The sequence below is a fragment of the Mastigoproctus giganteus genome, chromosome 10 (assembly GCF_048544385.1).
Source record: "Mastigoproctus giganteus isolate SK-2022 chromosome 10, ASM4854438v1, whole genome shotgun sequence".
NCBI classification, from domain to species: Eukaryota; Metazoa; Arthropoda; class Arachnida; order Uropygi; family Thelyphonidae; genus Mastigoproctus; species Mastigoproctus giganteus.
The window spans coordinates 90,242,191-90,254,369 of NC_143584.1; the positions used below are offsets into that span (position 1 = coordinate 90,242,191).

The following is a 12,179-nucleotide window of genomic DNA, read 5'->3' on the forward strand; positions in this document are numbered from 1 at the left end:
TGAGCTTTTATCGTCTTTACTTCACGGTACAATCTGCAAGAACCAAAAGAATCATCACTGCTTGTTCATAAATATGTCATACAGCCATTAAAAAAACTACTACTTTCATATCGGGTGTTTCCATGTATTTTATCCACCCCTTGTAATTTGTACAGAGTTTTCTGCACGTATTGGCCCAAGCTTTAGGAGCGTGTTCTGGGGTGATTTAAAGTAGAAAAATGGCCTATAATCATAAGTCGATTTGATTCCTTTATCGATTTAAGATAATGTAGTAAACGAAATGGCAGACCAACGCATAATTACAGAAGTACTATTACTGTGGGTTTTGTCGGCTTGTAGATACCTGGATAATGTGGTTGTGTTGTGTTGCACAGCTGTTCAAAATGTCGAAAAAACAATTTTTTTTTTTTTTTTTTTTTTTAATGACGACTGTTCCTATATACAGCCCCGCGACCAAGAAGAATGGCACGGGTGCACAGCGTCTGTTAGTGTGTGATTTAATAAAGTGATAGAACAATACTATTAACTTTTGTACTAACTTTGTCAGTGCTTGTGATCTTCTAGGAGGTTTCCACATCCACGTTGTGCGGGGTGGGCGGCCAGGTTTTCCTGGCCGGCAAAGAGAAACCGGTGCCGTCGAGTACGGCCAAACTGAGGTAGAAACGGACTTGGGTTTCTTGTGTTTTGCTAAGTGAACTAGAGCAATCAGTGTTTTCGCGGAGTGCTTGTGTTAATCTTGTGAGTATTGAGGAGTGTATCTTGGCCCCCAAATATATTGAGGTTAGTTTTAATTTCTGTTACAATTTGTGGTGTGCTATTTTGCATTTTTTGGTATTATCAGGGTGGACTTGTGCATTATCCGTGTCTTCACGGAGTGCTGACACTTTCTTGCTTGCGAGTCAAGCGAGTAACTTAATAACGCAGGTTGTTATTATATTGTCTGTATTATATTGTTTTATTGTTGATACATTGTGCTGTGCTCGTGGCTGTGCTGCCATTGGGTTGCTGGCCTGTGAGCATGTCTGAACCAGAGGTGTTGTATATTGATTCCTCTCCACCTGGAATGGAACCTGTTTCTGTCCAGTCTCAGAGAGCTGGAGCTGGCTCATCCATTGAGGGTGAAATGGAGGTTACAGAGGGTGGACAGCGTTCTGGAACCAAGCGAATTCGTGTCGACAGTGATCATGAGGATGAGGTAGGGGAGATGTTTAAGGAGATTAAAGTTGTTCGGAAGGAACTTCGTGAGTATATGTTTAATGACAGTCACAAAGTGAATCGAGCAGCCATGAATGCTATTCTGGAGTTTTGGGATGTGTTGGAATCGAAGGCTATTGGAATCTATGTGGAGAATCAGGTTCTCAAGGCACGGTTGAAGGAGAATGACTGTACAGTGCAAGTTAAAAAGACATTTGCTGAAGCATTAAAAGTGGTAGGCAAAGTGCCAGAAAGAGTGGAAAAGGAGAAACATGTGTTATTTATAAAGGCTGATTCCGAAAAGTTCAAGACAAGTGATGAAGTAAAGACTGAGGTGTTGAAGACGATACGCCCGGAATTGCAGGACATTAAGGTGAGAAACTTTCGGACAATTCGAGATAAGGGAGTGGTGATGGAGTTCGACTCCCGTCATGATATGCAATGTCTGATTAATTGTCAGAAGGTAAAAGATCAAGGAATGAAGGTGGAAATTCCAAAGAAAGCGGGCAGTCGAATTATTATCTATGATGTTGAAGCTGATATAGACCAGGAACAATTTCTTGAGCAACTGTACTCCAAAAATGGATATGAAACAGGCATGGACAAGGAGCGGTTTTTAAAGGATATTACTGTGAGGTCTGTGGCTCGAGTTTTAGACAAAGACACTAAGAATTGGATTTTGGAAGTTCCAGAGAGACTTAGGAAGTTTTTGGTGGAGAGGGGACGAGTATATATTCACTGGTGTTCTTATAAAGTGAGAGAGATAATGTTTTTAACTAAGTGTTTTCGCTGTCTGGCGTTTGGACATGTTTCACGAAATTGTAAGGCCAAGCTGGTGTGTCGGCATTGTGCGGGAGACGGCCATCTTTTTAATGACTGTCCTAAGAAGCGGGATGCACCAACGTGTGTTAATTGTAAGAGAAAAGGTGGGAGTGCTGACCATTCTGTTGGGAGTAAAGAGTGCCCTGAATATTTGAGATATAAAGAACAAGTCAAAAATAAACCAGGAAATGGATAAAAGTCTTTCTAATAATAAATATAACAAGTTAAAATTGGTGCAAATTAATGGTCAGCGCTCTTATCAGGTTGCGTTGCAGCTGGCTGTTAGGACAAGAAAAGAGGGTTGTGACCTGATCCTTGTACAAGAGCCGTACAGGGTAAATGAAGTGGTGCGAGGGTATCCACTGGATTATAGGGTGGCACAGCACGGGCATGGTTGTCAGGCTGCTGTGATTGCATGCAACCCTGACCTCGTGGTGACACAGATCCAAGGATTGACCTTCACGCATGGTGTGTGCGTGGAGGTCATAGGTTCTTTTGATAGTGTTTACCTGGTAAGTCTGTATTGTCAGTTCAGGGATGACCTAGGAGTGTACTTAGGGTACATTGACAAAATTTGTACAGAGCTCCAAGGTAAGCGAATAGTGTTTGGCATTGACTCCAATGCTAGCTCTGTGCTGTGGTATGCCAATGAGACTGATCCAAGGGGAGTAATGATGGAAGAGTGCTTAATTGCAAATAGGCTCTGGATCGTGAATCGTCCGATGAACTTAAGTACGTTCTCAACAGTAAATGGTGAGTCGAACATTGATGTGACAGTCTGTTCGGGAAACATGTTCGATAAGACTCAAGGTTGGGAAGTGCGAGAGGGATGGACGACAAGCGACCATAGGGCTATAGTGTTTGAATTGGTGGACACAGTGCGGAGTGATGTGGATAATAGATCTAGCAGACTGGTTAGGAAGTCCCTGGACTGTCAAAGGCTGGTTAGCGGTATCCAGAGTAGACTGCGGGGGAGGGATTGTGTGTGGTCCGGTGGCTCAGTTAATGAGCGCGCAGAAATGTTAACAAAGGTTCTGAGGGGAGCCTCGTACGGCTCCATGATAAAGCAAAAGAAAAAGTTAAGGTCAGTGCCCTGGTGGAGTGGGAGTCTTGAGGCATCTCGGAGAGAGGTGATTAGGCTACGACATAAGTATCAGCATGCAAGACGCTTGGGATATGAGGATATGATGGTATACAGGCGTCGATATCAGGATAGGAAAAATAGTTATGTGGGGGAGATTCGGAGGGCAAAGTCTCAGACTTGGCAGGATTTTGTTCAGGTAGAAGGGAATAAGGATCCTTGGGGTCTCCCCTACAAGATTATAATGGAAAAGGTCCATGTTGAGCAAATAGCGCACTCTATTCAATTAGACGGACCTGAGACAATGAACTGGGAGGATTCTATGATTAGAATCTTGAATGTCTTGTTCCCACGGGATAGTGCTCAGGACGATTCGCCGGGCCAGGCGTGCACTCGGCAGGCAAATTTGGACTATGTTGCTAGTGAGGAGGAGGGCGATTTCACACTGGAAGAGCTTAGTAACGCCTTGATGTTGGCTAAGAAAGGGAAGGCTCCAGGCGGTGATGAAATCTTTCTGGAGGTGTTACTGGAAATGGCAAAACATTGGTCCTGGCTGTTGCTCTCAGTATTTAATTCTTGTTTAAGAGAAGGGATATATCCAGATTGCTGGAAAAAAGCGACCTTGAAGTTGCTATTAAAAAATAGTGATAAAGATATGGCTGACCCTGGGTCCTATAGGCCCATAGCCTTGTTGTCTGTGTTAGGAAAGACGCTGGAGCGTTTGATGATAGGTAGAATTAACAAAAGATACCGGGAAGCAGGGCTGACTTCTCAAAGACAGTATGGATTTAAGGCTGGCAGGTCAACTGAGGATGCCTTGTCTGAGGTGCTCAGAGTCGTTAAAAATAGCGAGAGTCGATATATATTGGGACTATTTGTTGACTTTAGGGGCGCCTTTGATCTCTTGTGGTGGGAGAGTATATTGGCAAGACTTCGACAAATGAGATGCCCAGGAAACTTATATAGGCTGATGCGTAGCTACTTCTCCAACAGACTAGTGGAGGTGCGGAATAAATTTAGAGTGGTGAATAAAGTCATAGAGCGAGGTGCGCCACAAGGCTCAATATTCGGGCCTGTGGTTTGGAATCTCGTGCTTGATGAAATTTTGAATGAGGATTGGGGTGAGGAGGAGATAGTGGCTTACGCAGATGATGTATTAATTTTGGTCCAAGGTGATTCCAGGCTCAGTCTGGAAACAAAGGCACAGATAGCTTTGGAAAAGTTGGATGACTGGGCTCTCTTAAATAAGTTAACTATATCAAAAGAGAAGACAGTTTGTATGTTACTCAAGGGCAGATTGAGTGGTAATAGAAATCCCACCGTAAGGGTGAAGGGGCGGTCCCTTAAATATTGTACTCAAACCAAGTATTTGGGGATAATGTTGGATGAGCGACTTAGTTTTGTTCCCCATGCAAAGTACTTGCGTGAGAAGGTGAAAAAAGTATATGGCAGAATCAAACGAATTGTACGAGTTGAGTGGGGTTTACGAGGGAAGACTTTAAAGTTGATATATCAATGCATATATTTACCAATTGTCACGTATGCGTGCGGAGCGTGGGGAACGGCTATCGCTCATGTATTTGTTAGAAGACATTTGAGCGCCTCACAACGACTGGCATTGTTGGCAGTTTCTAGGGCATGCAGGACTGTGTCCACTGAGGCTTTGCAGGTTATTACAGGAAAAATGCCAGTTGATCTGGTGATTGCAAAGCGGTTTTTGATATACCATACAAAGCGGAATTCTCCTGCAGAGTTATGTAGTATTAGGGCTTGTCCTGAAGAGGGAAAAATTTACGGATTGCAGGATTTGAAAATGGAACGCAGGCGATTCCAGAGAGAAATGGAAGATGTTTGGCAGAGCCGGTGGGCACGGTCTGAGGCCGGTAGGGATACTTACCGGTTTCTTCCTGATGCCTTGACATTGGTGAATAAAGAGAAGTGGCCTATGTTAGGATTGTTTCCGGCTATGTTGATAACTGGGCATGGACTCGGGGTTAAGTTGCATAAGTTGGGATTGAGGGAGAGCAATAGCTGTGATTGCGGACAGCCAGAGTCTAGTGAGCATATGTTATTGAGATGCCCTCTCTATGAGCAGCATAGGGAACGATTAAGACAAAAAGTTGGTGGAGGAATATTGGAGCCGTGCGGGCTCCTTAGGAACCTAGCAAATTACAGGGAATTTTTAGATTTTGTTAATGAAGTGTTTAAAATTAGAAATGTACAACATGATGGATGAGGTATAATGTTTAAAGAAATGGATTTTTGAGAACTATTTAATGGTGCAGAAGTTGATGTTTTTATGAGAGATTTTATTTTGGAGTTTATGGGCGGTTATACAATTGATAGTAGACGACCCACCTCCCCGCGGTAGGGGCGGTAACTGTTCCCACAATAGTTAAATTCTTAGCTGGTGGGATCAGGCTAAGTGGTCGATTTTAGTTTTTATGACAAGTGGTTATTTTTAAATTTAGTTACTTTTGTTGATGAGCGTTTGCTCGGGAAACAAATTAGTATAATATGATGATGATGATGTTCCTATATACATTTTGTATACGGTTTAGATGACCACATACTAGTGTGCGCAACATACCCGTGGCGGTTTGGGACACCGATTTTCAGTAAATGTGTGACGTGGTGTATTATCAGCTACTTAAAGGTCCTTCTATAAAATGCTGCCAAAGTAGGGTTGCATTTTATCGAGGGGCCTTTAATAATTACGGGATTTTTTTTTTTTTAATAAAGAAGGAACTACGGCTGTATGTGTGTTACAGAATGTATGTGTGTCTTGCAACACAAAAACGAATATGGATCGAACATCGTGAAGCAGTTCCACATTTCGGCAGAGAACTTTCGGAGTTTTTGAACGATTATTATCAAGGAAGATGAATATAAGAACAGGATCGGTGGCATGGACAGTTGAGTCACCAGACAAACTCGTCAGATTTTTGTCTGGTGACTCAACTGTCCATGCCACCGAGCCTGTTCTTATATCTCGGTGGGTAGTACAAACCACAAACAGGATAGTAATTAGTAGAGGCCATGAATGAAACCGCTGTTGAAATCAGAAACGAACGGACTCATACGGTGGGATCGTCAATAGAGAAACGTCTAGGAACGTCACCGCAATCATAGGTCACCATTTCGAAAGCTGAATTTAGTTGTATATAAACTTGTAAGTTGCTATTAACAATCTGAAGGTTAATTAAAACTGTGGTGTACTTGCGAACGTTTAAAGTAGTAGTAATAAAGGTGAATGGAAAATTGGTTCTCTATTTACTGCTACATACTAGCACTTAACTAGATTACGGTATCGAATCGATCTATGGCTTATAGGACAAAACTTTCTCCTGAAATTTGGTCAATACGTCGCAGACACCCTGCTTTAGATTCGGGGGTGTCCACATCTTAGGAACACAAATATCATCTCTATCTTTTTAGTTTGTATTACTTTCAGGGCAGATAGTATATTTGGTAGTATCCAGACACCAACGAGTTACTAGGGCTGTTCCTTGAGGGTCTCCCCAAGAATCAATTTCGTGATCTCTCATTTGGAATTTGAGAACACACATACTACTGCCTATCCCGATAATCTGACAATTATCATCTCTGGTGGATCTCGTTCTTGCAATTGAAAAACCGAAATAGTTCTCGGATCTCTTAAATTAGTGAACGGGCATAAAGAAGTTTCATATTTCTCTCACGAAAACAAAAATCCTTATTTTAAAGGATATTGACAGATCACCTAAATATAGCAGAAATTTAGCTGACCACCTAAAGTTCTTTTAAATGGCAAATTCCTTTAGTCCCCAAAACTAAATATTTAGGTACAACAATTAATGATCAAATAAACTACGCATCTCATGTAAATAATTTGCTGCCAAGATTAAAAATTTTGCAGGTATGTTAATTAAAATTTCCAGTAATGATGGTAGTTCAATAGAAAATCTCTAACATATTACTTTTGTCGCTGTGGCCACCTATAGTATTGGTACATGGTTCCATAGGAAAAATAAGGTGAAATTCCAGACAAAGCTTCATACCCTACAGAGATTTATGCTTATTATTTTGCAGGCCTGTAGAACAGTATCTACTCCTGCTCTGCAGGTCTTGGCTGGTGTTCTACCCTTAGATCTTCATCTTAGTTGTAGGTAACTATGTTTTCGGATTAAACGCTGCGAACATAGATACTGAAGTTAAGGTGGAGACATCTAGCGTGTTGAAAGAGTTTATCAGTGCCTGGCAAAGTAAGTGGGACACTATTACTAAAGAACTTTACACTAAACAGTTTCTTCGCAAAGTTTCATTCTCCTCTGATTATGGAAATAAGAACTGATTGTTTCCCCCAGTGTATTTACTACCTTCACTGGCTATTAACTCTGTTCTATGAATGCAGTTCTCTTCGACTTCAAACTTGCACGAACATAATACAAGTGTTTTTTTGTGGAACTCGAATTATATACACTTTACATTGATGTCAGGTTTTCGCTTTCTTGCTTTAACCATTTAATCCCTGGGATTGAAACTCACTTTATTGCAAATAAAGAAATCTTTCAAATCATTCAACAGTTTGCGCACAAGTACTTATAAGAAGGAAACCTCTACAACATACTCATATTTTTTCTCGTTCGAATTGAGCAGCTATTCAATCAACCATCTGTACTTCGTAGGACCCAAGAATATTCCCTAAAATCGGTACTTCTATTTGACTTCTAATGGGTATTTTAAGGATCTGCATCAGAATATGAACGGAACCTGGATATAATATTGCTCTCGATTCGTGTATCAGACTCTTTCCCAATGCCTTTGAGACCATCTTTTGAAACTCGGTTTTGAGCTTTATAATAGACAAATATCTAATTTTCTTTCACTCCTGGCTTCCTGACCGGAGATTCTGAGTAAATTGGCGAACTGCACTTCAGACTTAATCTTTGACTTCGGAAAGTCCTTATATTTAGACTCTATATCATGAAGTACTCTCAGCTTTTGACCTTTGATCTGCTGCTTATTTGGACTACCTCATTTAGATTTATTACACTGTCTAGACTTTATTGTTTAACTTATCTGGAATATTCATCTGTTTTTCTTGATTAATGAACTGGTAATGATCTGCTGTATTGAATCTTGGACCTTTTTTATATGACATAACCTTATAATAAAAATTTTCTTCTTGTGTATGGTGACTACCTGACTTCCTGTTTGGCGGGTTTGTTTGAATTGCTCTACTGTACTTTTATTGTGCTCTCTTTCTTTTTTTTTTTTCTTTTTTTTTTGGGCTGGCCTCTTTTGCGGCAGGGATTTGTTGTTACCACTGGTTTGGGCTCTCGGAACTACGGGATTATAGGTTTTAGCTTTTGTCCTTCTCTGGATGCAGAATGGATCTTTTATCCTTCTTATCCGTCCGTATAGGACAATACGTGCAGTAGATGGCCCGCCTCCTCTGTGAAGAACGAGTACCGAGAAGTAGTTTTCCAAGTAATCACTACTTCCTGTTAGCTAGTTGGCCAGAAATACGCTTATATCTGGCCTTTCTATAGAAATGATGTGAGCGGCATGACGAAGTTGAACTCGCATTCAGGAGTAGTCTTATATAAAAATTACGTGTCCCTGCTAATATTTCTCTTGAATATATCATTTGGACACTTCAGCATTCTAGCTTTACGTTTACGTGGAGTGTAAAACGAATGCTGAAGTGTGGACTGTTACTGCATCAATATGTACCTGTTCGCTTCGCGGCGCGGTCTATTTGCCTTTTCGAATTTTTATTTATTTATTTTTTTTTTTTATGAAAAATCAAAGGATGTTACGTAACACCATTTCCGTTATTGTAGACAGCCTTTGTCAGTTTTCAGTCGAACACTACCCTTTGAAGAGAAACGTTCTCGACGATTCTATTTAATAAAATTTTTGTACTGCAATTATATAATTTAAACAGAGTGGAGTTGAGTGATGAAGTAATTTTTTTATTTCATTAAACCGTATAAGAACTGCAGGATGCGATATTCTACCGCGACTTACGAGCACCTGACAGTTCACAAACACTGGCTGCGTTCCTTCGAATTATTGTAGTGTTGATACTCTTTATTCCTTACGCTCGTTGTTGTTGTTGTTGTTGTTTGGTTTGGTTTTTAGGAGCATTAGCAACTAAGGCCATATTGCTCCGGGATATGCGGTGGTCATTCCCTGACCTTTCCGCATCCTCCGTATTTGGTGGTGACGGGCTCGAACCCCGGTCTAATCAAGAAGCGTGTGCTACGCACTGCTGCTCCTTCCCACCTGGCTACAGAGGCGCCCCCCTTACCCTCGTAACGCAACATTTAACATAGGCATACTGTTCGTTATGGCAGAAACTCAAGTTTCTACGTAGCGTAACAGCAAAGGATGTTACGCTACGTACACAAAACTGTAAACATCCATCAAAGGACGTTAGTTTTTTATACAGATACAGTAAGTTTACAAATAAAGATTATTTGTTAATTTGGGGTAATGTTGTGCCCCGTTTAAAATACCGATATTGAAAGATATAACATTGTGACGTTATTTTCCCGCTGGTTTTTTTTTTTTATATATATTTTTTATTTTGTGAATAAGCCTGTGAGATCACCTTTTAGTGATTTAAATGCATAGAAAATCAATTATGAAATATACAAATATATGCAAAAATTGGCAGTTGAGGCGCATTAACGAGTTAGGTACAGCAGTAGTTCAGTACAGTATCACCTGCCATCCTGTTTTGGTAGCAAGAATGAAAACAATGTTTCCAGGAGAAAAATTGCCATGGTATGACAAAGCCCATAAAAATTCTCCCGGACTTGATATATATCTTCAGAAGCTAAGCACAGTCTACTAGTTTCAGAAATGTGTATGGTTTCACGGGAATTTGAATACTCAGCGTGAGTAACTCACGCTGATCATTAGTATGAAGTTATCGGAAAGTCAAGTATACAAGTACAATACTATAGAATGACACCTGAACTTAAATGATAAGACTCTTACATGCATATGTCAAATAATTGCACTACTCCGCTTACTGCAGTTGGTATCTCGTCCAGAACACTCCGTTTAATATTTCAATAATGCAGTTTTCTTGTATCCCCAGATTTTGTTTTGTGATAGAATAATTACTAGTATTTAGGCTCTCTCTGTCGTAGTTTACCACTTGCATAATAGTGTACGTACCAGTGGTATTTGCTATAGGTTTGGTAAATCACTATGGTATTCTACTTTGAGGGATTCCACTGGCAAACATAATCTAATCCACTGCCTCCCGAAACTGCATAGTCTTATCGTACGCAATGACTCAGATATATCTCGATCATCTGCAATTCGGAGAAACTTCAATATGATGCTCATTTGCGTCTGTAAATATGCTGGCTGTTGCTCTACTTTTGTAAAACTCGCCATCATTTCAAAATAAAGAGCGTAAGCTGTACAAAGAATTATGAAGAATCGTTTCACTACCACTATTCCATACAAATAAAGACTTACAAAATTTACTTAGGATTAGAAAAATGTTACTATTTTTGTATGATGCTAAACAATTAGTAAATTAATTTTTATCACAAATGACTGCGGTTGGCAATTGTCTTATAAACAAATATCTGGCATGTAAACATGCCAGATATTTGTTTATAAGTATAAGATAGATAGTTGTCTTTAATTTCACAAGGAATTAAAGTATCAGTGTTCATTATTGCTAAATATTTTATCACTTTTTGTAATTTGAAACTTGGGAATTCAAAGGCAAAAAATTTTGCTAATTGCGTAATTAATTACTTAATAGGAGAGAACTGTTAATCAAAACTCACTTTTTATAGTTCACTACATGTGCATTAAATCTCGCATCGTTTTGTAATGCCAGGGCACACGAATATTCGGTTCCATTAGTTGCATCTTTTCTATAAAACCATACTTGGGCACTTCCAGTATTCCCCTATATATTTTCGGTATTTGCATCGGGGTAATTCCAAGATTAAAGAAGGAAAGCCTTATCACATTTGTTTCTCAGTTCCTCTTTTAACCCACGTTATATCAATTTTATAATTGCCGAGTTTATTTCGGTAACTGTTGCCTGTGGTTCAAAATTTCATTGGTAAACCTGTTAAAACGAAATCTCTAAACGAAATCCTGTGTTGCGGAAATTATTTACTCAAATTTGTGCAATGTATCTAAAGTATTGATGTCTGTTAAATAGAAATCAATATTTTGGATATTAAATTCCCTCTAATACAAATTATTGGTAAATATTGACAGCTTAGCAACGATCTGTATGTATAGGCATTAACACCAGTGCATAGTATTATTGCTGATAAATGATAGAGATACCTGGAGAGAAGAGAACAGATTATAGTCAACAGTGGACAATGATAAAGCAGAAGAGAAATATTCGTTTGGTGCATCAGTGGACTATTAGTTTGAGAAAGTTTCGCATCCTTACCATGAGCAGGTAGCTGGAAGATCACCGCCGCTGTGGCAGAAACTCCGTTGAAGTAGATCACTGCAATTTCTGTGCTATCGGCGTTGACAAATGCTCATGAGCAACACATAGAGAAACTGGAAGCTTTCAATACGGCTTTTTGCGCACGCTCTGAAACACAAAAACTGATCGAATCGAGGCGTATCGCCTGAAAGGACAGAGAAAACATCGCTGTAATAAATACCTGATGGAAAATCCATACGTGACATCAGCGTAAGTAAGCTGCCGCTAATACGTAGAAAAGAAGGGTAACGCACCTTATTAATGGGCGATTTCCCACATCGCTGCTATCTGCCGCTCATCATCGATCCCGAATTTTTTCGTTTAATCTACTCATAAAATAAACTGTTTTTATAACTTCAAACTTTATATGTATATTCTTGCTTGCTTAGTTTATATGCCTATTATTACCTTTCTGGAAGTAGCTTCAGGTCAATTGCCTTCTTAAACAGGACTGCGTTAAATAAATGAAGCTTGAAGATGTTATTTCGGTGTTGGGCGTTCTTGCATTATTAACTAACATTTTTAGAATAACTGGAGTAAATGAATAACCCAGTTGGTTTCTCTTCCCCCCACCCTCTACATACTTGCAGTCATTTCATTCCTTAG

General features: G+C 39.8%; 1 protein-coding gene across 2 annotated transcripts in view; it reads right to left on the reverse strand.

The window, feature by feature from the left end:
- Window positions 1-12,179, reverse strand: part of ple (tyrosine hydroxylase ple) — a 245,422-nt gene that overhangs the window by 125,322 nt on the left and 107,921 nt on the right. Inside the window, exon 1 of one of the 2 annotated variants that reach the window (XM_090383464.1) lies at window positions 11,532-11,594. The exons of the other annotated variant lie outside the window; for it this stretch is intronic. Coding sequence (XP_090239590.1) covers window positions 11,532-11,534 — 3 coding nt within the window. The 5' untranslated portion in view covers window positions 11,535-11,594. Of the gene's footprint in view, window positions 1-11,531; window positions 11,595-12,179 lie in introns of those variants that run through there. 2 annotated transcript variants of the gene reach the window in all.